General features: G+C 44.2%; 1 protein-coding gene across 1 annotated transcript in view; it reads left to right on the forward strand.

Moving 5' to 3' along the window:
- Window positions 1-27,459, forward strand: part of GALNTL6 (polypeptide N-acetylgalactosaminyltransferase like 6) — a 1,751,703-nt gene that overhangs the window by 1,665,415 nt on the left and 58,829 nt on the right. The window contains exon 9 of the mRNA XM_044276251.1: window positions 10,325-10,441. Coding sequence (XP_044132186.1) covers window positions 10,325-10,441 — 117 coding nt within the window. The remainder of the gene's footprint in view (window positions 1-10,324; window positions 10,442-27,459) is intronic.

A 27,459-nucleotide genomic window follows, 5' to 3' on the forward strand; every position in this document is an offset into this window, starting at 1 on the left:
TAATCATATCTGTGAACAAAAACTGGCTTTTTAATTAAACAATTTAAAAAAAAATGTTGAGTACTAAAATATGTTACATCCTTATTGGGCTGAAGTTTATGGGCAGCCCTAAATCTCATTAAGAATGAAGATCTCGTCTCCACCAGCTTTCCAATTGAGTCGCCAGATAATAGTCATATATATTTGCAAGACCAAGACCCCCACCCCCCCTACATGTCTTCTAATCTGGAGAAATGTAGTTTCTATCCGTGGTTTCCCTTTCTTCCATAAAAAGGCATTCAACAGCTTGGTACAATTGTCATCAAAAAGGATTTGGGAGGAATGATCGTGCGTATTCTGAATAAGTAAAGGACCTTGGGAAGGGTGAACATTTGGAAGGAGGCCAAACGGCCTAACCACGATATCTCGATTGTCAAGCTCTTTTTCTAAGGATGCCAGGTGGGGTAGGTAGTTTGCCTTATACAGGAGAGCGACCGACGATGTCAGATTTATACCTAAATATTTGATTTGCAAGGGTTGCCAGTCTAAGTCAAGCTTATCTGATAGGATCTCAACTCATTGGGGGTCTAGGTTGATAGGCATAGCCTGGGATTTTGTAGTGTTTAGCTTGTAGTAGGACAATTGACCGAGGTCTGAGATGATGTTTGAAGCAGTACATAACAGGTCTCCGGATGGCGATTGATTCCGACACCCGCCTCCTGTATTTGTATTAACAGGACAGTTATCTTCATTGGTTGCGCAGTGGGCTGAACATTTCATGAAACGGCGTAGCATTGTCACGATACCAAAATTTTTATTCGGTTTCGATTTGGCGTCAAAATTTTTTATTTGGCTCCTAAATTTTTCAGTTCAAGAGCCAATGGCTACTAGGTATTTTGTTTAGTCTGGAGCACTGCATAAGGAGTTCTCTGGATCAGTGAGTGTAAGAATTATATCATCAGTGTAAAGACTTATGGAATGTGTACAATTATCAATATTAACACCTTATAGTCTATCATTTAGTCTAATGGTCTGGGCATTAGGGGAGAAAAAAGGCAGCCCTGTCTGGTTCCATTTGTTATCAGGAAGGGATCTGACAAGGCTCCATTTGCTGATACTCTTGTGGACGGGCTGGAGTATAGGGCTTTGATTGAGGATAGGATGGGCCCCGAGAAACCCATTCGGGAGAGGACGGAGAAGGCAAACAACCAATGAATTCTGTTGTACGCCTTCTCCGCATCTAATGTAACCAACTCAGCTGTATCTCTCGTTCTTTGGAGGTGGGCTAGTATGTTAAGGACCCTTCTAGAGTTTTTCTGTATTTGTCGATACTTGACAAAACCTACCTTGTCTTTGTTAACTAATAGGGGAATCAGTGGGGCTAGTCTGTTTGGTAATTTTTAGGGTCACCCGTGGGCTTATCAGGTTTGGGAATTGTAACAATAGTTACTTCTAACATCTCCCATCTCCGGTAGTCATTGTGGAGTGGAAAGTCCAGATTAGGTGGGGCTACGGTTGAGGAAAGAAAGCTTTATAATAAATGTTAGATAGGCCATCTTGGCCAGGAGCCTTATGGCCAGGGAGAGATTTAATGATGGATTAAATTTCCGGTATTGTAAAAGGGGCATTGATATCTTGTAATTGGGATTACAAGTAATGAGATACACCCAAAATTATTAAAAGAGCTTAGTGGTGAGATGGCAAAACCGTTAACAGATTTATTTAACCAATCATTAGTAACAGGAGTCGTCCCGGAAGATTGGAAATTGGCAAATGTCGTGCCCATTCACAAGAAAGGTAGTAGGGAGGAATCGAGCAACTATAGACCAGTGAGTCTGACATCAGTAGTAGGCAAATTAATGGAAACCCTATTAAAGGATAGGATTGTGGAACATCTAAAATCCCATGGATTGCAAGATGAAAAACAGCATGGGTTTACTTCAGGGAGATCATGTCAAACAAATCTTATAGATTTTTTTGACTGGGTGACTAAAATAATAGACGGTGGAGGTGCAGTAGACATCGCATATCTAGATTTTAGTAAGGCTTTTGACACTGTCCCACATAGAAGACTTATCAATAAACTGCAGTCATTGAGCATGGACTCCCATATTGTTGAGTGGATTAGGCAGTGGCTGAGTGACAGACAACAGAGGGTTGTAGTCAATGGAGAACATTCAAAACAAGGTCATGTTACCAGTGGGATTCCACAGGAATCTGTACTGGGACCAATTTTGTTTAATATCTTAAGTGATATTGCAAAAGGCCTCGATGGTAAGGTTTGTCTTTTTGCTGATGACACAAAGATATGTAACAGGGTTGATGTTCCTGGAGGGAAACGCCAAATGGAAAAGGTTTTAGGAAAACTAGAAGAATGGTCAGAACTCTGGCAACTGAAATTTAATGTGGATAAGTGCAAGATAATGCACCTGGGGCGTAAAAACCCAAGGGCAGAATATAGAATATTTGACACAGTCCTGACCTCAGTATCTGAGGAAAGGGATTTAGGAGTAATTATTTCAGAAGACTTAAAGGTGGGAAGACAATGTAATAAAGCAGCACGAAATGCAAGCAGAATGCTTGGATGTATAGGGAGAGGTATAAGCAGTAGAAAGAGTGAAGTGCTTATGACGCTGTACAGATCACTGGTGAGACCTCACTTGGAGTATTGTGCGCAGTACTGGAGGCCATATCTCCAGAAGGATATAGATACTTTAGAGAGAGTTCAGAGAAGAGCTACTAAACTAGTACATGGATTGCAGGATAAAACTTACCAGGAAAGGTTAAAATACCCTAATATGTATAGCTTGGAAGAAAGAAGAGACCGAGGGGATATGATAGAAACTTTTAAATACATAAAGGGAATCAACTCGGTAAAGGAGGAGAGCATATTTAAAAGAAGAAAAACTACTACAAGAGGACACAGTTTTAAATTAGAGGGGCAACGGTTTAAAAGTAATATAAGGAAGTATTACTTTACTGAGAGAGTAGTGGATGCATGGAATAGCCTTCCTGCAGAAGTGGTAGCTGCAAATACAGTGAAGGAGTTTAAGCATGCATGGGATAGGCATAAGGCTATCCTTCATATAAGATAGGGCCAGGGACTATTCATAGGATTCAGATATATTGGGCAGACTAGATGGGCCAAATGGTTCTTATCTGCCGACACATGCTATGTATGTTTCTATGTAAGAGATACTGGCTAGACCTAAGGTGTTTAGGAAGTTGGAAATGGCTTCTTCTAAAGGGGAAGGGGGTTACTTTGTTTTGGGGCGCCAAATTGTAAAATGACGTATAGAATTCACTAAAGGAATTGGCTATGTCTTTCTAAATATGTCCGGGAAATTGAGTTTATATTTAGGGATTCCTAAGGATTTCTTTCAATATATCATCTATCCTCTTATTTCTCTCTTTTTTGCTTCGGCACCCCAATTTAATAAATATGCCCCTCATAAAGGCTTTGTGGGCACATCAGAGTGAAAAGGGGTCAGAAACAGACCGCTCATTGATCTGGAAGTATTCTGTCAGGGTGGAGGACAATTCTGAAGAATACTTAGGGTGATCTATTAGGAATGTGTTATTGTGCCACAGTGTGTAAGGCCAACACACATGAGCCTCCAGCAGTGTCAAAGTGATTGGGGCATGGTCGGACCAGGTAATAATCCCTATGGAGGATGATAGGGTGTTACCCATCACCGATCTGCTGACTAGGAACAGATCAATCCTAGAGTAGGTTTTGCGGGCTGCAGAAAAGAAGGAATAGTCCCTTTCACCACTATGTTGGAGCCTCCACATATCATACAGGTCTTCCTGCAGAATTAGGGAAGAGAAGGCTGGGTGGCACTCTCTTGAGGGTGCAGTGGTATCAGCAGAAGGGTCCAAGAGTTGAAATCACCTCCCCAGATAACATGGCCAGTCTTCTTACTTGAGGCACTAGTTTGCATAAAAAGAATACCTGGCATAAATAAAGACCATAGTGTAAACCACATTGTACACTGAGCCTACAATCATGATGAATCTGCCACCGGGGTCCACAACCGAGGTCCTCAAAGAAAAGGCCACTGTGTTTTTTACAGCCACCAACACTCTTCTCTGTTTCTTTGAGTAGTGTGATTGGAGAATAAGAGCGAATTGGGGGTGGAGAATTCTATGGCTATCCGCCTTCAAGAGATGCATTTCATTGGCACAAAAGATATAGCATTTGCACACTTTAGCATCCTTCCACATCATCGATCTCTTAAAGAGACTATTTAGTCCCTTAACATTCGAGGAAGCTATTGTAAGAACCATTGTAAGGAAACAGGGAGGCTTAGAACAGCATACTTGGAATGGCGGGGGGGAAACTATAACACAGCCCCAATTGAACGGTGTCTCGTCCGAGACCCCAGTAGCAGATCCATCTTGAGCCCTTGAGGAAACCAACATAACCTATGCAGAGATAACAACAATAGAAAAACCAAAAAGTCAAACAAAGAAAAAAATAGCCTGTCTGGCTGGCAGGCTACTCAGAATGGGCATTATGAGCAGTTTAGGACCTAGGGGAGGCTGCATTGCGCCCATATTTCTAAAATTAGCATAACTGGAACACAAATCCTCAATAGTTGGATTTATGCTTCGCTTTCACCACCTGCTACTCGGAAGAGACATGTCGAGATGGAGAGTCAGTGGTCGCACGGGGGTTCGGCATAGAGATGTTCCAGGAGTGGAGAAGGCGCTTTCCAGCTTCTAAGGAGCAAATAGCATGTAAAGTACCCCTATGTTGTATGAGTACTTTTTTCGGAACCCCCCAGAGGTAGGGTATGTTATGATCCCTCAATGCGGTGGTAAAGGGGGGTCTTTGAGCGGCATTGTTGCAAGGTAGAAGCTGAGAGGTTAGCAAACATTTTAACCCCATCATAAGCATCTGGAAGGGTGCCTCTCTTTCTAGCGGCCATCATCAGGGATTTCTTAACATGGAAAAAGTGCACCCTTGCCAGAACATCTCGAGGTATAGATTCTGAGAGGTGTTTTGGGCGCGCCACTCTATGGACTCTATCTATAATAAGGTCATGTTCTGAGATATCAGGGATGAGGAGTTTCATGAGGTCCTGAATAAAGGTGCGTAGATCTTTGGGGTGGATGTCCTCCGTGATTCCTCTGAACTTTACATTATTTCGGCGGGACCGATCCTCCAGGTCTACCACTTTTGATTTCAGGTGTTCTATTTCTGAGGCCAAGTCATTGTGGGCATCTCTGAGCTGGCTTTGGGACTCAGGAAAGTCCCCCATTTTTGTCTCAACATGTGACAGCCATTTATCTACTTCAGTAATGGAAGACTGCAAGGGAGTTATCAATGCTGTGAGCTCCTGGGGCATAGAGCGGCTAAAGAGGACCAGCATTTATTTGATAAGGTTACCAGACGCAGGTTGGTCCGTGGTGGGAAAGTCATATAGGGATGGGACATTATGATCTCTTACCTCTGCTGCAAGCGCTGTCTGTGGATGCAATCTGGGTCTCTGCTTCGCAGGGCTCGCAGAAGGAGAACTGCCTGGTGATGACCCGCTGTCACCGCCAGATATCTGAGAAGCTCTGACAGACGTTCTTCAGAACCTCTTGCTTGAGGTTCTTTTGTTTTGCTTTCGTTTTGTCATCTCGTTTCCCTCTCTCAGATGTCATCTAGTTGCACTGATTGCTTCCCTTTAAATCCCCTCCCATACTGCATCACTTTGCGGTTTATACAACTTCCTGGATTGTGTGCAAGCTGGATGCTGCAACTGATGCTTCTACAGATAAGTCTGTTCCTTTATTTGTGTTTTCCTGTTGGCTTGAGCCTAGGTGACCCTGACTCCCTCCGTATTAAGTGTAGGGAGCCGGTGGTCGTGTCCCCTCACTATTATAGGGTGTTCAGGTGTCATACAGTCGAGGCACTTTAATCTTTTCAAGTAAATAGGCCACAGCACTCTTTTCATAAAATGGCAAGGGTGGGTGCACGTCCGGGTTGTGTTCTGTAGCTCCACCTCAAGAACTGTAAGTGTCACAAATATTTAGACAGCACTCCTTAAGTGGTGATAATTAATTATTTTATTTCATATTATTTCAGCCGGAGTAGGTGGTATGTCTGTTGCAACGTTTCAGGCTTAGTAATCGCCCTTCATCAGGCACTCTGAAGACCACAATGTGTGTAACACCGGCTGTACACACATTGTGGTCCTCAGAGTGCCTTATGAAGGGCGATTACTAAGCCTGAAACGTTGCAACTGACATACCACCTACTCTGCCTGAAATAATATGAAATAAAATCATTAATTATCACCACTTAAGGAATACAGTCGAGGCATGAGGGCATGCACTTATCTATTATAGAGATCGCTTGCCTCTGGTGATCATTTAGACGGGTTATTAGGCTAAGCAGGTGAGGATGAAGTAAAATCAGGTTGTGTGTTTTAGCTTTGTTGCTTGTCTGGTGCAGGATCTCAGGACTCATGCAGCCATCTTCCTCAGTCAGCAGACCACAATTTGCTGGTTTATATCCCTAAGAGACATGAGAGGAGCAGGAGGAGCTGGAGGGCTAAGATGAAGATGACACAGATGACCCCAACAGACAGTGGCAGTGGGCAGTCGAGATGGAGGCAGGGAGGCCCTCCGAGTCCCTTTGCGCAAATGGCCAGATGCATGCTTTCTTGTTTGTGTAATGACAGGATTTGGCAGAGGCAATGGTGTAACTAGAAATGACTGGGCCCCACAGCAAATTTATGAATGTGGCCCTCCCCTTCCCCCCAAAACTTCTTCACAACCCCCCTCCCATTTAGCCCTACTCCTGTGGCTAGTCGCTAGATCGCATTCTCAGACCAGGTTAGATAACCACTCCTACATTGTCACTGTATATAATGTCATTGTATAATACAGTTGAGCGGGCCCTGACAAAGAAATCTTTTAATCCTTATTCTAGATGCACCGCTACTGAGTTCAGGCCCCAAAGCAGCTGCTTCCCATGCTTCCCCTATAGCTACACCCCTGGGAAGTGGGATGACTACTGGATATCCACATTGTTAGATCCTCGCTACCAGTCAAAAATAGGGGCATTTTTCAGACCTTCTGAGAGGAATGCAAAAAATGGACTACTATAGAGACATGCTGCGTAATCGGTTGGTCACTGCCTACGAGTGCCATCTCCCATCCTCAGAAAGGTCTGATTGTGGGTACATTCTGCGCTAAAGCTCCAGTGCCATTATTGGTTTGAGCGAGGGTGGGGGGCAGGAGCAGCACCAGCTCCATAAGCAGCAACTTAAGTCTGTAGTCTCTGATGAGCGGTTTTCTTCATCCGCCATCTGAAGAAGCCACCCAGCAGCAGCAGTTTGACCTGCAGCAGAACCTCAACCAGCAGGTGGTGGCATACTTGGACTGTACCCTGTCACCCTTAATTCAAGATCCCTTGGACTACTGGGCATGCAAGCTTGAAGTGTGACCAGAACTGAACGAGTTTGTCATGGCAATGCTTTCCTGCCCAACCAGTAGTATGGTATCAGAGCGGGTGTTCAGTGTGGCAGGAGGCATAGTTACCCCTAAGAGAACTCACCTTTCTTCCCAAAATGTTGAGAGACTAACCTTCATAAAGATGAATCAGGCATGGATCAACCAGGATTTCCAGAAACTGGTGGCTGAAGCAACAGAATAGATCACTCTGCCACTAATAATCATACTATAGTGTGCTGGCACACCAGAATATTCAGCAAAATTGGTTGTTAGATCTGGCCACATGCTGCTGCCACCCACCTGATACCACTTTCCTGCTGCCTCTACTGCCATTCCTACAAAAGGGCTTCTTGGCCCCTGGTCCTTGCTATCACACTGCTGCTGTTGGGTTCTGCTACTACTCTGAACTGCCATTATGCTGTGTGCCTCTTCTTCTGCCCCCGCCCTCTTCTCTCTGTCAAGGGGCCACTATTGTCACTGTTATTGCCACTGCTTCTTCTGCCACCCTCCCCTCCTATTTCCTGTGCACTACACAGGTATTTACACAGCGATAAATTGTAGCAGAGTCTGTAGTTCAGCAGTCTCCTATACCCCCCCTGCACTCTCCCTGTACTCTCCCTGCAGTTTAACTTCCAAGCCTTCACACTGAGATTAGGCCTTCAAGTGGGAAAGATATGATTAGTCAGATTGGGCTGGGTATACTAGATTCTCGGCAAACTTAGGCGGCTGGAATAAAACTATGACATGTATGCTCATATTGATATTTGAACAGAAAAATAATAAAAGTTACAGCTCCGGGAATGGGAGGAGTGAAATCCATAAAATGAAAAAAAAATGAAACTTGCTGTGTCAGGATGGGTTTACTTTTATGCTGACATATGCTACTGCATATATCTGTTTTGGATCCTTGTGAAAAAAATAATCTCCTGTAAAGAGAAAAGAGAAAGGTAATATTAAAGAGACCCTGAGCATACACAAAAATGCATCTCTTCTTTTACTGCATATGCTTAAAATAGTATTCCATAGCTGTATAGTCTGGGCATGGTATGAATAGAGCCCTCTGTAGAAGACCTCTTTTTACACAAACGTGTGTGCTCCGTGGCCGTATTGCGGACCGCATGTGCAATACACGGGCACCGTTCCATGGGCATTCTGCATCACAGATGCGGACCCATTCACTTGAATGGGTTCGCAAATCCAGAGATGTGGAATAGTGCGGAATGGAAGCATGGAACGGAACCCTATGGAAGCACTACGGAGTGCTTTCGTGGGGTTTTGTCCTGTACTTCGGTTCCGCAAAAAGATAGAACATGTCCTATCTTTTTGCGGAACGGGCGGATTACGCACCCATTAAAGTGAATGGGTCCGCGATCCCCTGCAGCTGCCCCACGGTTAGTGTTCGTGCATTGCGGCCCGCAGCATGGCCACGGGTGCACAGATTAGTTACAAGAGGCTGTACAGTAGAGCTGTCATCTGTCATTGTAATCCTATCATTGATAAAAAGTTGCTTCCGCTGACCTACTCTAGCCTGCACAGAACAGCTGAAAACGGAGCTCCTACTATTGCTGCTACTAAAAACCATATCATTCACTTTTTTTTTTGCATAGTGAGTAAAACGAAAAAAAAAAAAATAATAATAATATCAGCAATTTAAAAAATATATGTTTTCCCTAAAAGATGATTTAAACAGCATGTTATTTTCTGCTCCAGAAGAGCATGCATTGTCTTGTCTTGTGGCCGGTGTCCTTGGTTGCTAAGCAGCAGCCTGGATCTATCCAGGCCAACAATTAGCAATAAGTATAATTGAGCGATTTTTCATTAGAGAGTCTGAATGACTCAGGCTTTAATCAGATTTTTTATTTAAGTGATTATACACTCAATGATAACAGGCAGGACTCAATAGGAACAATGGCAGGCTTGGGGACCATTCGTCTTTGGTTGCAATTGACCAGAGCATCTGATGGGTAAAATTTTCGTGATCACAGTTGACTTCAATCACAAGTACTGGCCTTTACACTGACCCCTTTACACTGCCCAATATTTGGGCAGATTATCACTTACCAACATTCATACTCACATTCGTTAGAGATAATAGGCCAGTTTAAAGGTGCAAAGCGCTCATAATAAAATAGTTGGTGCGGTCACCTAAATTATCATTTGTGGGCAGCAGATCATGGTGTCTTATCACGCTATCATGGAGTCTAATCAATCTACTGTCCACAAACAATGTTTCTGTATGGGGACAAGCAATGGCATTACCATTTGCTTCTCCCCATACCGTGAAGGCGATCACTGCATGTAAATGCTATGGTCCCTTTCACTGACGAGCAGGCGATTGTTGGGAAGGAACGCTGGCAGTGTAAAGGGGCTTTAAAATAGCATGCATGCATCGGCTATGGTGCCCGCTTAGCTCCTGAGTGCCTGCCATCCTTGAAGACCTGATTTCTACCATAAATATACATCAGATGTCAGGAAGGGAATAAAAGCTGGACATCTTGTGATGCACATATCAAGACATATCCAGCCAAGAGTTAAGGTGTGGCAGAACTCCTCTGTATGATACAGAAAACTGTTCCTAAACATTTTTCCTGCTGTTGTATCCTTGGGTAATTGTTTATTGGTTTGTCTACATGGCAGTAAAGCAACCACAACTGGCCATTCCTAAGGGTACCCATTGCATGAGAGCAGCAGTAACCACACATGGATTACTACTAATTGCCATGCTGCACCTATACTGGCAACTTGAAACCAGCAATAAGCTGTAATACAGCAATTAGTGATAATACATGTGTGGCTACTGTGGCACTCATACAATGTGTACAGGCGCCATAATAGATGCATTTGATATTTCTTATTTATTCAAAATCATTGTGGTTTCTATTTTCATTAACAGATGAGAAATGTGGCATCCAATCTTTGCATTGACAGCAAACATGGAGCAACAGGCACAGAACTGAGAGTTGATACTTGTGTTAAGGATGGTTCTGAAAGGACTTGGTCACATGAACAGGTAATGTACAACAGAAATAGTTTTTCTTTGAACATTTTTATAGCAATTCACTATGCCAATGTTCAATTGTTCAAAAATACTGAAATGGTAAACAAAAAATGTAATCTAGTAGACAACTTTAATCTGGAATTTCCAGAATTTCAAAGACGTTTGCATTTCTATTGACTGACAGCAGGATTAGCGGTCTGCTGATCTACTAACTCCTTGCTTGGCGCGCGCACTCCCGTGTGAGCAGGAAATCATTTGCTCAGCCGCCGCAGCTACAAGCGCAGCAGAACTAACAAGCACGCAGGCACAGAGAGTTCTCTGCAAAAAAACACACAGGACGAACGAAAGGAATCAACCAGGCAGGCGCGAAAATGCGCAAGCCCGAGAGTCAGGTCGGGCTGCGTAAAAAAAAAATGAAGAAGATAGTGCACAAGCGCAGCCAATGCTCCGATGTTGCTGGGGTGGCCGTAACCTATAACGACCGGCAGTAAACAAAGCTACAAAAAAAGGTCAAATATATAGGAAGGGAGGATGAATCTCTAATAACTTCTATTGGGTAAGTTGATACTGGTGTCAAAAACTACACAATTAGGCAGACTTTAAAAGATGGGATAACCCCTAAAGCCATTAGCATGACGTAGACTTTATTACATATGTATTTCTAATAATTGTGTGGTATATAGAAAGTTACAGTTCAAATATACAGTATAATCCTACATACTACATATAGACAGGCAACTATGTTTTGATGGTGATGGTGCAAAAAGGTACATACTGCCTTATGAAACTGCAAATGCTTGCATACGTTTATAGGAATGCATTACAACAGAAATCAATCCTGTGTACGACAATCCATGGGTAAGTAGCTCAAACAATGGGAAATTATGTAAAGGAAGAAATACATTTTGATGATGCTGCAAAAAAATGCATTTTCCATTCTTTCAGGTGTCGCAATGCATGTAATAAAAATGTGTGCATTGCGCGAAATGGTCATCATAAAAAAATAGTTTTACTTGATAATCCTTAACAAAAAGCATTAAGCAAGCTAGAAATGTCAATTTTGTGGTAAATAACAAGACCTCAGATATACAGAATTGTATTTCTCATTTTGTTTCTTTTTAATAACTTAACCACTTAAAGGGCATCTGTCAGCAGATTTGTACCTATGCAACTAGCTGACCTGTTACATGTGCGCTTGGCAGCTAAAGGCATCTGGGTGGGTCCCATGTTCATATGTGCTCACATTGCTGAGAAAATGATGCAAGCACCCTGCGATTTTGCAAGTTCTCCCACTTTGGAATCATGGAGGGGTCTGAAATTCACATTGTAGGTGCATTCCCATTCTGAGAGACAGAATAAAAAGAAAAAATTCAGGAAATCACATTGTATGATTTTTAAATAATTTATTTGTCTTGCACAGCTGAACATAAGTATTTGAACACATGAGAAACAGCACAAATTCTGGCTCTCAAAGACCTGTTACTATGCCTTTAAAAAGTCCACCTCTACTCCATTCATTAATCTAACTTAGTAGCACCTGAAGGGCTGTCAAAAGATACCAGAGACAGAATTGTGGACCTCCACAAGGCTGGAAAGGGCTTTGGGGCAATTGCCAAGCAGCTTGGTGGAAATAGATCAAATGTTGGAGCAATTGTTAGAAAATGGAAGAGGCTAAAGACGACTGTCAGTCTGCCTCGGACTGGGGCTTCATGCAAGATCTCACCTCGTGGGGTATGACTGATGATAAGAAAGGTGAGGAATCAGCCCAGAACTACAAGGGAGGAGCTGGTCAATGACATGAAGAAAGCTGGGACCACAGTTTCAAAGGTCAACGTCGGTAGAACACTACGCCGTCATGGTTTCAAATCATGCATTGCACGGAAGGTTCCTCTGCTCATCACATGTCCAGGCTCGTCTGAAGTTTGCCAATGACCATCTGGATGATCCAGAGTAGGCATGGGAGAAAGTCATGTGGTCAGATGAGACCAAAGTAGAAATTTTTGGTCTAAACTTCACTCGTCATGTTTGGAGGAAAAAGAAGGATGGATGTGAAGCATGGATGTGAAGCATGGATGTGGTAACATCATGCTTTGGGGATGCTTTTCTGTGAAGGGCACAGGACGACTGCACTTTATTAAGGAGAGGATGAATGGGGCCATTTATTGTGAGATTTTGAGCAACAACCTCCTTCCCTCAGTCAGAGCATTGGGTCGTGGCTGGGTCTTCCAACTGGACAACGACCCGAAGCACAAAGCCAGGATAACTAAAGAGTGGCTCCCTAAGAAGCATATCAAGGTTCTGGAGTGGCCTAGCCAGTCTCTAGACCTAAATCCAATAAAACATCTTTGGAGGGAGCTGAAACCCTGTGTTGCTCAGCTACAGCCCTGAAACCTGACAGATCTAGAGGAGATCTGTGTGGAGGAGTGGGCCAAAATCCCTGTTGCAGTGTGTGCAAACCTGGTCAAGAACTAAAGGAAACGTTTGACCTCTGTAATTGCAAACAAAGGCTTCTGTACCAAATATTAACACTGATTTTTTTAGGTGTTCAAATACTTATGTTCAGCAGTGCAAGACAAATACATTATTTTAAAATCATACAATGTGATTTTCTGAAAAAAATAAAATAAAAAATTGTCAGACCCCTCCATGATTTCTAACTGGGAGAACATGCAAAACTGCAGGGTGTTCAAATACTTCTGTTCCTCACTGTATGCATGTATTGCAGTAAGTCTACTGTGTTATGTGCCACTTGTGAAGGGGTTGGGGGACTAGTGGCCCACCATGATCAGGGGCCCACCATGATCAGGGGCCCACCGGGGGATTCAAGCCTGCCTGGCCCTGTCAATCAAAAAACAGAGAATGTGGCAGTTGCAAAGAGAGCAGAGCCTCTAGGTGTAACGGCAATGGTCCCATTGTTATTTGAGGCTCATTTGTATATATTTAAACTTCAGACACATATAGTTAATGGATGGTCAGTTAGTGGTTAAAGGCATTTTCTGGGCATTAAGTAGTGATAAACTCAGGATAGTCAAGTGCTTTTCCCGGCATTACGTAATGATGAACCATCCTCAGAATAGGTCATTGATATCAGATTGATGGGGTCCCACTCTCTGCACTCTTGCTAAACAGCTATTAGAAGAAGGTGCAGGGAGCTCTGCAGCATCCTTTTCAGTCTGTGACATCATATCTATTGTTGAGCGAATGCTGCCATTTCAGGGAAAATTGATTCATTACCACAAAAACATGAGGAAATTTGGCTTTGCAGCAAATCAAATTTTTCCTGAAATTTCGATCGAAGTAAATTCGACTTTGATTGAAATTTCAGGAAAAATTTGATTTGCTGCAAAGCCAAATTTCCTTGTGTTTCGTGGTAATAAAACAATTTTCCCTGAAATGGCAGAGAAAAAACCCATATTCACCTCAATGTTAGGCCTCATGCACACGACGTGCCGTTTTTTGCGGTCCGCAAACCGCGGATCTTCAAAAAACGGAGGTCACACGTGTTGCCTTCCGCAATTTGTCTGTATGCTGTTAACTGAGTTTGTCTTTTTGTATTTAATATAAGATTTAACTTTTATTCTTATTATTTAAAATAAATATGAGACAGCTGAGTTTAATGAAACTAAATGGCAGTGGCCACTGCCGCATGATCAAGCCGGGTGAGAGCCACTGCCTGCAACACCGGACAATCTTCCTTAGTCCCTGAGGAGCCAAATCGGGTGAAACGCTTCGGATAAGAGGAAAGGGAATCAACAGCAGACAGGTAAGAGAATAGGGATTTATAGAACAGGTCCGAGGTTCCTGAGGCTGGGGGTCGTCTTTTTAAAGACGAGTGCCCCGACTACAGCCATTTAGGTCATCACCCTGACTAGATTAGGTCAAGTAGGGTGGAGATATAGGGAATTCTAGTAAAATTCACTAGGTTCATCCTCTATATACAAACTGAGATAGGTATAATACCTCTAACGTGTATTATAGTTAGTTAGATTATAATCAAATATCCACATGACAGGTTCCCTTTAAGAACAGCTCAGGCAAAATGGCAGCCCCCATAATCATGTTTAGAAAATAGAATTAAAAATTCTAAACAGATTAGAACAAAAAGGATATGTGTTGTTAACTCGCAGAAAGAAATTATAGATGACACATAAGGGGTTAAACTGGTTTTATGGGACTAATGTATAAGATAGGTATAATACCTCTAACGTGTACTATATACTTGGTCCCTCTTGTCTCTAATCAAATAGTGCAGCAGTTTCATTAAACTCAGCTGTCTCATATTTATTTTAAATAATAAGAATAAAAGTTAAATCTTATATTAAACACAAAAAGGCAAACTCAGTTAACAGCATACAGACATTTGAGACCACTGAGAATATTTTATGGTGGGTCTAACTAATAGACACCCACTATAAACATATGGCCTTCCGCAATTTGCGGAACGGAACAGGCGCCGACAATATAAATGCCTATTCTTGTCCACAAAGCGTGGACAAGAATAGGACATGTTATATTTTTTTAGCGGGGCCACGGAACGGAGCCACGGATGCGGACAGCACACGGAGTGCTGTCCACATCTTTTGCGGCCCCATTGAAGTGAATGGGTGCACATCCGAGCCGCCAAAACTGCGGCTCGGATGCGGACCCACACAACGGTCGTCTGCATGAGGCCTTAATCTTAGATGCCGCGATCAGTGATTAACACGGCATCTGAGGGGATCAACAACTTGGGGCGGCATGTTCCCCGTCACTGTGCCTGCTACATGCAAATAAATGTGGTTTGTGACAAAGTAATTAATCCTGAAGCGAGTTTCGGTCACGCCTTGCCCTGTGAATGTGCAGAGATCTGCTAGGCTGGCTGCACATGTTTGACTCTTTGTTTTGGTTTGAGTTGGCCTGTGAAGGTTATAGTTCATTCCTGTGGGCTTTGGATGTGTTGTGGATTGTCTGCTCCAGCTCAGCTCAAGATAAGTCTTCTCTGTTTCTTCCCTTGTTGTCTTTTGCCTAGGCCTCTAGGAAGACGCTTGCTTCCTCCTGCTTGAGGAAGCAGGTCGCCTCTTCCCCTTTCCCATCTGCTCAGGGTTTTCCCAGGGTATATAGACGTAGGCACGAGGGCATGTGCATATCCACCATAAGGGTATGCACATGTGCACAGCAGTATAGGGAAAGCTTCAGGGATCACTAAGAGGTGACCCTTTCTCCCTATCTTTTGGGCCTAGTCTATTGTTCTGTTTGTTTTCCCTGTTTGGTTATGTCCCTGCTGACATACCTTCCATGACTGTTTCTTTGTGAAATGCAGGAAATCAGACAAATCAAATTTCGATAACTTCGCTCAACACTAGTATATATCTCTCCACACTTTATTGTAGGAAGCATTTTTCATAGGTTGTGGCTTATGAATTTCAGTGATTTACGGCAATATGCAACCTATGAAAGAAACAACTGAAATATATAAATAATTAAAGAATGAAATTATAACTAATATATGTTTAATTTTTCCATTAAAACCTTGACAATGTGCACCTTTTGAAAGCACAATTCGCTTAAATTGTTCACAATTAGGCCTCTTTCACACGGGCACACAACGGGCATTGAGGGAAAACCGCGCGAGTGGGCACACAATTGCAGTCAGTTTTGACTGTGATTGAGTTCCGATGTTCATTTTTTTTTTTCTGCCGAATGCAATGCATTTTTCACGCTCGTGAGAAAAAACTGAATGTGGTTCCTAGACCCGAACCTGGACTTCTTCACTGAAGTTCGGTTTTGGGCTAGGTGTTCTATTCATTGTATTCTTTTCCCTTATAACATGGTTATAAAGGAAAATAATAGCATACTCAATACAGAATGCTTACTAAAATGTGGATTTAGGGGTTAAAAATATATATATATATATATATTAACTTACCTCATCAAATTGATCGCGCAGTTGGCATCGTCGTCTTGCTTCTTCTTTCAGGACCTGCAAAAGGACCTTTGATGATGTAATCATGACGTCAGTGCTAAGTCCTGCTGAATGAAGATAGAAGGATATTCTATCTTCATTCATCAGGACCTGCACTGACGTCACCGCGCTCACCACGTGGTGAGCGCGATTATGTCATCAAAGGTCCTTTTGCAGGACCTGAAAGAAGAAGCAAGAAGACGATGTCGGCTGTGCGATCAATTGGATAAGGTGAGTTAATTTTTTTTATTTTTTAACCCCTAAATCCACATTTTAACAATGCTATTATTTCCCTTATATTCATGTTATAAGGGAAAATAATACAGTGAATACACTTGAATGGGGTCCGGGTTGCTTACATCCCTATCATCTCCTAGCAACCATGTGTGAAAATCGCACCGCATCCGCACTTGCTTCCGGATGCTTGCGATTTTCACGCAGACCCATTCATTTCTATAGGGTCTGCGTTGCATTAAAAATGCACAATATATAGGACATGCTGTGATTTTCACGCAACGCACAAGTGATGCGTGAATATTACAGCTCATCTGCACAGCCCCATTGAGGTGAATGGGTCCAGATTCAGTGGGGGTGCAATGCGTCCACCTCACGCATTGCAACCACACGGAATTCTCACCCATGTGAAAGGGGCCTTAGTGATGAGCAAAGTATTGGATTTCATTGTAAGCAGTGGGTGCATTCAGGGAGGGCCGATTGCACCCCTCAGATGCCATGTTCATAGCTGATTGCGGCATTTGACATCAATATTGCAATGTAAAATTTTAAAAAAGTAATAATAAAAGCATACTTACCCGCATATATTTGATTGCGAAGAACCAGCCACCGCCATCCTGATTGTACATCCAGCAGGAAATCTTGCGTGGCCCGTGATGATGTCATCATGTCAGCTGGCGTGGTACATCACTGTGCACAGGATTTTGCAAAAGATCTTCAATCAATATGGCGGCGGCCGGTCTTTCGCACTCAAACGGATGAGGCAGTTTCTAGGGAAATTTACCAACAGGGCGAACATCATAAAAAAGCCCCCCCCCCTCACAGATTGTGGCTGGATCTCTGCCGTATCCCATTGTAGTTGATGGGGGCGGCGGGCATTCAGTCTGCATCCAGCAGTGCTGGATTCAGTGAATTACGGCAGGCTGTTCTCTGCTGGAACAGCCTGCCAGAATCACTTACGCAGTTGTGAAAGTAGCCTAATGCAGTGCCACATATCTCTTACATCTAGTGACGTCTCCTTTGATGTAGATGTTATCTTTCTTTAGCTTCTCCATTCAGACCAGACTGCCATGATGATTTCTTTCAGCCATCTCTTCTCTTTGCAGAGTTTGACAGACATCTTAGTTTCCTACTTTTCCATCATCCTCCCACCTTCTTAACATCCCATCTTGCACCCCCAAAACTATACCGCATAAACTGATAACCCCCCTGAAAATACTAGTTAATTCTCTTTATAATGTATGACAGTAGAAAAACGCCCCCTTATAATGTGCGCCAGTACAAAAAAATGCCCTGTTGTGTGCCAGTAAAAAAAATCCCCATCTCTTAGTGCCCCCAGTAGAGCCAATGTCCCCAGAGTGCCCTCATGTGTTCCAATGACCCGTACTGTGTGCCATTAGAAAAAACACTTAGTGCCTCCAGTTTAGCTTAGGTGCCCATAGTGCCCCTATAATTTGTGCCAGTATAAAATACTCCTATATAGTGCCCCCAGAAGATGCCCCAAAGTGCTTCACCCCCCTGTCCCCATAGTGTCCGCAATAATGTGCCAGTATAAAATGCCCCTATAGACTGCCCCACATAGATGCCCCCATAATGCTCCTCTCCCCCCTTCCCCATAGTAGCACCAAAATGGGTGCCAGTAATAAATGCCCCTATATAATGCCCCCATAGTGCTCTTCTCCCCTTCTTCTCTATAGGGCCCCCATAATGTGTGCCAGTAAAGAGGGCCCCAGTAAATGCCCCCATAATGCTCCTTTACCCCCATTTCTCCATAGAGCCCCCTATAATGAGTGCCAGTATATAGGGCCCCCAGTAGATGCCCCCATAGTGCTCCTTCCCCTCTTCTCCATAGTGCCCCCAATATTGTGCCAGTATATAGGCCCCCAAAGTGCCCCCCATAATGTGCCAGTATATAGGGCCCCCATAGTGCTTCCTCTCTTCTCCATAGTGGCCCCATAGTGCTTCCCCCTCTTCTCCATAGCGCCCCCCCCCCATATTTTGGCAGTATATAGAGCCCACATAGTGCTTACCCTCCTTTCCATTTAGTCCTCCCCATATTGTGACAGTATATAGGGCCCCCATAGTGCTTCCTCTCTTCTCCATAGTGGCCCCCATAGTGCTTTCAATCTTCTCCATAGTAACCCTCCATATTGTGCCAGTATAAAGGGCCTCCACCCCCCTTCTTGCCACAGTATACTATAAATAATAAAAACAATAAACGCATATACTTACCTTATGCTGCTGTTATTGATACGATGCAGGCCTCTTCCGGCCTGTGTCCCGCGCTGTACGGCTCAGGCGGTGCAATGACGTCACAATCACCTGCATCAGCCTCTGATAAGCTACAGAGGAACGGGCAAGTGAAATGCCTCTCCCCTGCTCCTCCGCACCATTCATCTGTATTGCTGTCCTGAGGATGGCGATACAGAAGAAAATGAAGATGAGCGCTTCCACAATGGAAGCGCTCATCTCCACTCCTCCTGCCTCCGGACAGAAAGGGCCCCCTCCGGTGCTGGGCCCTGCTGACGGCACCCCCCTCTTCTGTCCTGAGTGATGCGCCCCGTGTGGTTGCACCCCTCACCTGGCTGGAGGTAAGTATTATGGCCCTGGAGGTAAGTATTATTTTTTACCACCATTCAGGGAAAATCGATTCCTTACCACAAAGCTTGAAAAAATTCGGCTTTGCGGCGTATCAAATTTTCCCTGAAATATGGATCAAATTCCACTTTGTGGCGTTCGATTCGCTCAACACTATTCACAATCTGATTTTACCAGAATTTCATAGCACCTTTCTTCGGCTACTTTCACACTAGAGTTAGGTTTGTCCAGCAGGCTGTTCTGACAACGGAACAGCCTGCCGGATCCGTACTAACGTTTGCCCACGTGTGCTGCCAGAAGTCCGCCCTGGCCCCATTCTCTATAATGGGGACAGGATGGAGATCCGACCGCAGCATCGCAAACATGCCAAGAGGCGGCAGACATATACCGCAGTACGCTGCTGGAACAGCCTGCTGGGCAAGCCTAACGCAAGTGTGAAAGAAGCCTTACAGTGACAATCAGGAGGGACACTTCCATGACCTCCTACAGCAGTGTATTAAACAAAGCTGCTTTGTCACCTCACTCTTGATTCACTGACTATTTTAACCATGACAATGGAGGTTCAATCTCTCCTTTTCAATCTTAAAAGTGTTGTGTCCTAAACTACTTTTCACTCTAAAGAGTCATCAATGACTCTACCTCCCATACCTTCTTGGATATTTTTTTTCCCCAGATTTTCCTCATTTGCTGTTTTCTCTTATCTCCCATGCTTGAATCCTACTTTCCTGATTTGTCATATGTCAGCTATCCCATCATACCTTAGGGAAGGGTGCAATGGTAGGCTAATGATAGTGCTAAGCAAAGTCATATCACTAATGAATCCCTAAGCTCTGTAGATGCATATAATGTATGGCGTCTGATGAGGCTCTTCCAAGATCGTGCTGGGTAACTTGAGACTACAGAGTAATCTTATGCCTGCATTAATGTACAAACCGGATTCCAAAAAAGTTGGGACACTAAACAAATTGTGAATAAAAACTGAATGCAATGATGTGGAGATGGCAAATATCAATATTTTATTTGTAATAGAACGTAGATGACAGATCAAACGTTTAGTCCGAGTAAATGTATAATTTTAAAGGAAAAATACGTTGATTCAAAATTTCACGGTGTCAACAAATCCCCAAAAAGTTGGGACAAGTAGCAATAAGAGGCAAAAAAAATAATAATTTTGAGCATAACGAAGAGCTGGAAGACCAATTAACACTAATTAGGTCAATTGGCAACATGATTGGATATAAAAAGAGCTTCTCAGAGTGGCAGTGTCTCTCAGAAGCCAAGATGGGTAGAGGATCACCAATTCCCACAATGTTGCGCAGAAAGATAGTGGAGCAATATCAGAAAGGTGTTACCCAGCCCAAAATTGCAAAGACTTTGCATCTATCATCATCAACTGTGCATAACATCATCCGAAGATTCCGAGAATCTGGAACAATCTCTGTGCGTAAGGGTTAAGGCCGTAAAACCATACTGGATGCCATTGATCTCCGGGCCCTTAAACAACACTGCACCACAAACAGGAATGCTACTGTAAAGGAAATCACAGAATGAGCTCAGGAATACTTCCAGAAACCATTGTCAGTGAACACAATCCACCGTGCCATCCACCGTTGTCAGCTGAAACTCTACAGTGCAAAGAAGAAGCCATTTCTAAGCAAGATCCACAAGCTCATTTAAAATGGAGTGTGGCAAAATGGAAGACTGTTCTGTGGCCAGACGAGTCACGATTCGAAGTTCTTTTTGGAAATCTGGGACGCCATGTCACCCGGACCAAAGAGGACAAGGACAACCCAAGTTGTTATCAACACTCAGTTCAGAAGCCTGCATCTCTGATGGTATGGGGTTGCATGAGTGCGTGTGGCATGGGCAGCTTGCATGTCTGGAAAGGCACCATCAATGCAGAAAAATATATTCAGGTTCTAGAACAACATATGCTCCCATCCAGACGTCATCTCTTTCAGGGAAGACCCTGCATTTCTCAACAAGATAATACCAGACCGCATTCTGCATCAATCACAACATCATGGCTGCGTAGGAAAAGGATCCGGGTACTGAAATGGCCAGTCTGCAGTCCAGATCTTTCACCTATAGAGAACATTTGGCTCATCATAAAGAGGAAGGTGCAACAAAGAAGGCCCAAAACGATTGAACAGTTAGAGGCCTGTATTAGACAAGAATGGGAGAGCATTCCTATTTCTAAACTTGAGAAACTGGTCTCCTCGGTCCCCAGACGTCTGTGTGTTGTAAGAAGAAGGGGAGATGCCACACAGTGGTGAAAATGGCCTTGTCCCAACTTTTTGGGGATTTGTTGACACCATGAAATTCTGATTCAACATATTTTTCCCTTAAAATGGTACATTTTCTCAGTTTAAACTTTTGTTCCGTGATTTATGTTCTATTCTGAAACAAATATTAGAAGTTGGCACCTCCACATCATTGCATTCAGTTTTTATTCACGATTTGTATAGTGTCCCAACTTTTTGGGAATCCGGTTTGTATTACATCACAAATCTGAACCCAGGTTCAATAACGATTGTGGAGCGCATCCACAAACCTGGCTTCGGATTTGTAATGTAATACGCTAATGCATGCTCCCACTACTTACAGTAACTCTTAAAGGCTTCTGTTTGCACTTCGTCCTAAATTTCCATTATATTCCATTATAACTCTGTTATAACTGAACCTATAACTGAATTCCATAACGCAAATGCGAACCCGTCCTAATGCTGTCATGTTTTAAAAATGTTCTGGACTGCCAGTTTTTAATAAAAAAAAAAACACAAGTCACATAGGTGAACTGGCATGTAAACTGTTCTCCAGATTTTCAAACATTTTTTTTTCTTTCCAGTTTTGTCTTTTATGATACTTTATACATGGCCTGCTACTGTCTCTTTGTAAAAACGGTACTATCTGTATGGGAAAAGCCTCTCTAAATGTCATACAATATATGTCCACTAGATGGAAGCATTAAACAACAAATGAAGGAAGTCTTTTCTGTGGCTAGAGTATTAACCACATAAGGAAATGCTAAATTGTCCATGGAAATTCTGGTATTGGAAACCTGGCACTTAATTAAATAATTGATGGTTTGACAGTACACAAAAGTAAGAAAATTTATGAAAATGAAGGACATATGGCAAAAAACAATCACTAAAATCTGGTTTTCTAAGAATGACATAATCTTTTGAATATGATCTTGTTAACATTAGGACAGTATAAAATAGATTGGTTATCACATTGTTCATTCATTTATTCAATTGTCATGAGACAGCAAAAGGAAAGCACCTTTTTTTTTTTACTTTTTAAACCTATAAACATTTATCAAGCCTGGACATTTATTAAGTACGTCTCGTTTTTCCTCTAAAAATGCAGCAAAATGCATTTTTACAACTTTTTGGTCTCTTCGTCTATTCATCTTGAGGTCTATTTTCTAGACAGAAACATCAGAGATTAGACCAGGAATATGACTCATTTATGTTTTGCAACTTTTCTAAATGTCACAAAAAAGTTGCATCTCACACCAGCTCCTACCCAGTCATAATTTTGACAGTTGGTCTAAAGTACAGCTTTCTTGGCTATGTGGCCACAATGCTAGTTTGTAAGGTGGCAGTATATTATCCCTTTGAATACCGGAGGTTTTGTGTTTTTTTGCATTTTTATTTTTGCTGCCTGTCTTCACGGAGCCATAACCTTTTGATTTTTCTGTTCATATGTGGGCCTGTTTTTTTGCAGGAAAAGTTGTGCATTCTAATGCCCCCATTTAACCTGACATACTGTCACGACCATGTTTATGGCCGTGACTCCTTGGGCAGGGGCGTACACAGAAATAATTGGGCCCCATAGCAAGAATTTAAATTGGGCCCCCATGCCCGCTCCTAGTCCCTCCTACTATGCGCCCTGGCTCCTCTCACTACCCTCCCTAACTTCTCCCCTGCCCCACCTCATGCAGAAGTATTTTGTTCTACAAAATGGCAGTACTCATGCTGGAACCCAACAGACCCATTAGGCTACTTTCACACTTGCGGCAGGACGGATCCGACAGGCTGTTCACCATTTCGGATCCATCCTGCGGCTATTTCACAGGACCGCCGCTCCGTCCCCATTGACTATAATGGGGACGGGGGTGGAGCTCCGGTGCAGCACGGCAGTGCATGGTGAAAGTCGCCGGACTAAAAAGTCAGACATGCAGTACCTTTTAGTCCGGCGGCTTTCGCCGTGCACGTCATGCTGCGCCAGAGCTCCGCCCCCGTTATAGTCAATGGGGACGGAGCGGCAGCACGGCGAAATAGCCGCAGGACGGATCCAACATGGTGAACAGCCTGTCGGATCCGTCCTGCCGCAAGTGTGAAAGTAGCATTATAGAGAATGGGATCTGATAGGTTCCGGCGGTGTTCAGCATATATTGACAAGAATCTGGGGCGTTACATGATGTAATACCACCCAACTTTCCTGCTGTCCAGTTTGAGGAAGCGAGTGCCCCCCTCCCCCATCCTCTGTGTCATGCAGGACAGCTGGGAGACACTGTCATTACTCGCTATCCTGCATGACACATGTGCAGAGACAGGAGTCTCTGGGAAAGCTGGGTGAACCCCTCCCCCTGCCTTTCCATGTTCTTATTATCTGCATTTATGCCTTGCAGGATAGCAGGAAATCTGAGTGACATTACATGATGTAATAGCACCCAGCTTTTCTGCTGTCCTGCATGGCACATGTGGAGAGACATGAGAATAGTCTGAGAAAGCTGAGTGACACAACTCCCACCTACCCTCATATCTTCTCCTGCCTCTGCACTTGTGCCCTGCAGGACATCAGGAAAGCTGAGTAACATTACATAATAGCACCCAGCTTTCCTCCTGTTCTGAATGGCATATGTGCAGAGGAATAGCCTGGCAAAGCTGAGTGACCCCCCCCTCCCCTCACTGTCCTCACCTACAAGTGGGCACTTACTTCATTACTGGTGGGGTAGTGGCAATCCAGAGGAAATAGGAATCAGGCATAATGGAAGTAACAGGCGGGAGGCGGAGCTAGCAGACGGGAGGCGGGGCTAGGAGGCGGGGCTAGCAGACGGGAGACAGGAAGATAGATGGGGGCGGGGACTCTCCTCCACTGCGGGCCCCCCTTCCTCACGGGCCCCATAGCAGCTGCGTGGTCTGCCTATATGGTAGGTACGCCAATGTCCTTGGGGTTTGGGGTTGTTGTTTCAACCGCAGCTGGAGGCATTTTGCTGTTTGCCTCAGGTGCGGTTGCCGTGGACAAGAGGTATGTGTGCGGTTGCCTTGGAGTTGTGTGCGTGTATGTATGCACTTTTGTATGTCTGGTGTGCACTCTGTTTTATGTTTGGTGTGCACTGACATCTTCCCTTCACTGTGGTTGCCCGTGGCAACGTTTGGTTGTATGTGTACATATGGTGGCAGTGTCCCGGCCTTTGGGCTGACTTCCAGGACATGGTTGCCATCCATGTCGTTGCCTGCGGCAACAGCCACAGTGTGTTCTTGGGTTGGACACTTTCCCTTTAAGTTTGTGTTTCCCTTCCCTGGTGCTGGAAGGGTTAACTCCCTTCCCAGTATGTGTGTGCTCTGGGTGTGTTGTTGGGTGTGGCTACTTGGGCCTATAAAGCCTCAGTGTTTAGCACATGTCTGAGGGTTGCTTCAGCCATGCTTAGCTGGAGCAGCCTCCTGTGTTTTCTACCTGCCAGTGGGGGCCACCCTTGTGGTCATAAGATTTATGTCACATTAAGTTTTATGTCATGTTTATGTGTGATGTCTATGTGATGTTGAGTTGGGATTTTCCTTTTGTTGTTTGGTGCAGCTTATGGATCTGGATTCCTGTGTGTGGATATGTGTTTTCTGGGTTCGTTTCATGTTCTGTGGACATCAGCTTGCCAGCACAGGGATCCAGTCAGCACGGCTGTGGCAGGTAGGTAGAACTAGTTCAGTTCACTTGCCATATCCGAAAGACTGTTAGTGTTCCCCTTATCCCTGCAGCTTGGCCAGTGAGACCCCTGTTCCTCCGTGTCCAGAAGGAACAGGCCATCTTACCCTGACTCCTAGTCCAGGGACCGGTCGGAGGGTGAGCTAGGGATCCGAGGTTCCTGAGCATGGGTCCTCCTACCTTAAAGGTCGGCCCATGCAGCTAGGAGTTAGGGTCAGGTTAGGGACGCTTTAGGAGGTGACCTGCTCCCTAATCCTGTCGTCCTGGCCGAGCAGCCTAAAATCTTCTGGCATCGCACGGCTGAGGGTTTTCCCCATCCTCAGCCGTGACACATACAATGTAGTGGGAAGCAGGAAAAATGTGATTCCACCACAGTTTTATGGCGTTCCTTATGCAGCAAAACTGACCTTTGCCCTTAAGTTTTAGGGTCAGTAGGATTACAAAAATATCACATTTATTTTTGTCTTTTAATACCGAAAAATTAATCAATCAAACCTTTGAACAAAAATATATATATTTTTTACATCGCCATATTCTGACTCTTTTTAATAATTATGTCTACCAGGCTGTGTGGGGGCTCAGTATTTGCGGACTATCTGTAGTTTTTACTGATACCATTTTGTAGTGTGTGCGACTCTTTGATCACATTTTATTTAATTTTTTGGGGTACGTGAAGCAATGAAAAAATTGTCAATAGGCCATTTAGATTTTTTTCCATTACACCATTCACCATATGGGGTAAATATTTTTATATTTTAATAGAACGGACGTCTACGGACAATGATCCCTACAGCTAATTATGTGACTGGCCCCCTTTACCCAAGCAACTCCCTCCTCGCATGCAACCCTGTTCAGCTCCCAAAAGAGCTGTTATGGCTGGAGTGTTTGAATTTGATGTTGTGGCACAGTTTTCTTGGCTTCCACTCTGTGCAGCAATAAACTCAGCTAAGAGATCAACCATATGCTGTGGATTCAGTGGCGGATCCAGGGGGGCAATTGTCACCCCCCCCCCCCCCCCGAGCTGGCGGCGGCGGCGGGGCACAGGGAGATGGAAGCGCTCATCTCCAGTCATCTGTATCGCCGTCCTTTAGGACAGTGATACAGATGTCTATGCTGCGGCAGGGGAGGGAGAGGCGTGTCCCTTTCCCTTCCTCTGATAGGCTGCCGGCCTAGTGCCTGCAGCCTATCAGAGGCCGGTGCAGGCGGCGCGATGATGTCATCGCGCCGCCTGAGCCATACAGCGTGGGACACAGGCCGGAAGAGAGGCCTGCATCGCATCGCTGACATGGAGGTAAGTAAGTATGTATTTTTTTTGTTTTTTTTTTATATATACAATACTATTACTGACAGGGGGGTCTGTTCTTGCCGGCACAGGGGGGGGGGGCTATTCTTGCAGGCACAGGGGGGCTATTCTTGCAGGCACAGGGGGGCTGTTCTTGCAGGCACAGGGGGGCTGTTCTTGCAGGCACAGGGGGGCTGTTCTTGCTGGCACAGGGGGAGGGGCTGTTCTTGCTGGCACAGGGGGGGCTGTTCTTGCTGGCACAGGGGGGGCTGTTCTTGCTGGCACGGGGGGGCTGTTCTTGCTGGCACGGGGGGCTGTTCTTGCTGGCATGGGGGCTGTAATTAATACTGGCACGGGGGGCTGTTATTAATACTGGCACGGGGGGCTGTTATTAATACTGGCACATGGGGTCTGTTATTAATACTGGCACATGGGGGTTGTTATTAATACTGGCACATGGGGGGCTGTTATTAATACTGGCACATGGGGGGCTGTTATTAATACTGGCACATGGGGGGCTGTTATTAATACTGGCACATGGGGGTCTGTTATTAATACTGGCACATGGGGGGCTGTTATTAATACTTGTACATGATTGGGGTGGGTGGGCTGTTATTAATACGGCCACATGGGGGGGCTGTTATTAATACTGGCACATGATTGGGGCACTATAGGGTCATCTACTGAGGCCACAAAGAGGGAGTATTTTATATGGGCGGTCTGTACAGTACAATTTTATACTGGGACACATTATGGTGGGTACTATGAGGGAAGGGGAGAGAGGAGCACTATGGGGTCATCTACGGGGGGCACTAAGAAGGGGTATTTTATACTTGCAAATTATCAGTGACACTGAGGGCATCTACTGGAGCATTTTATACTGGTACATTATGGGGGGCACTACGAGGAAGGAGGGTGTGGAGCACTATGGGGGGATTTACTAGGGCATTTTATACTGGCACATTATGGGGGCACTATGGGAATATTAGCTCAACTGGGGGCATTACAAGGGGGTATTTTTTGCACTGTTACATTATAAGGAGA

Source organism: Bufo gargarizans, chromosome 1 (genome assembly GCF_014858855.1).
Source record: "Bufo gargarizans isolate SCDJY-AF-19 chromosome 1, ASM1485885v1, whole genome shotgun sequence".
NCBI classification, from domain to species: Eukaryota; Metazoa; Chordata; class Amphibia; order Anura; family Bufonidae; genus Bufo; species Bufo gargarizans.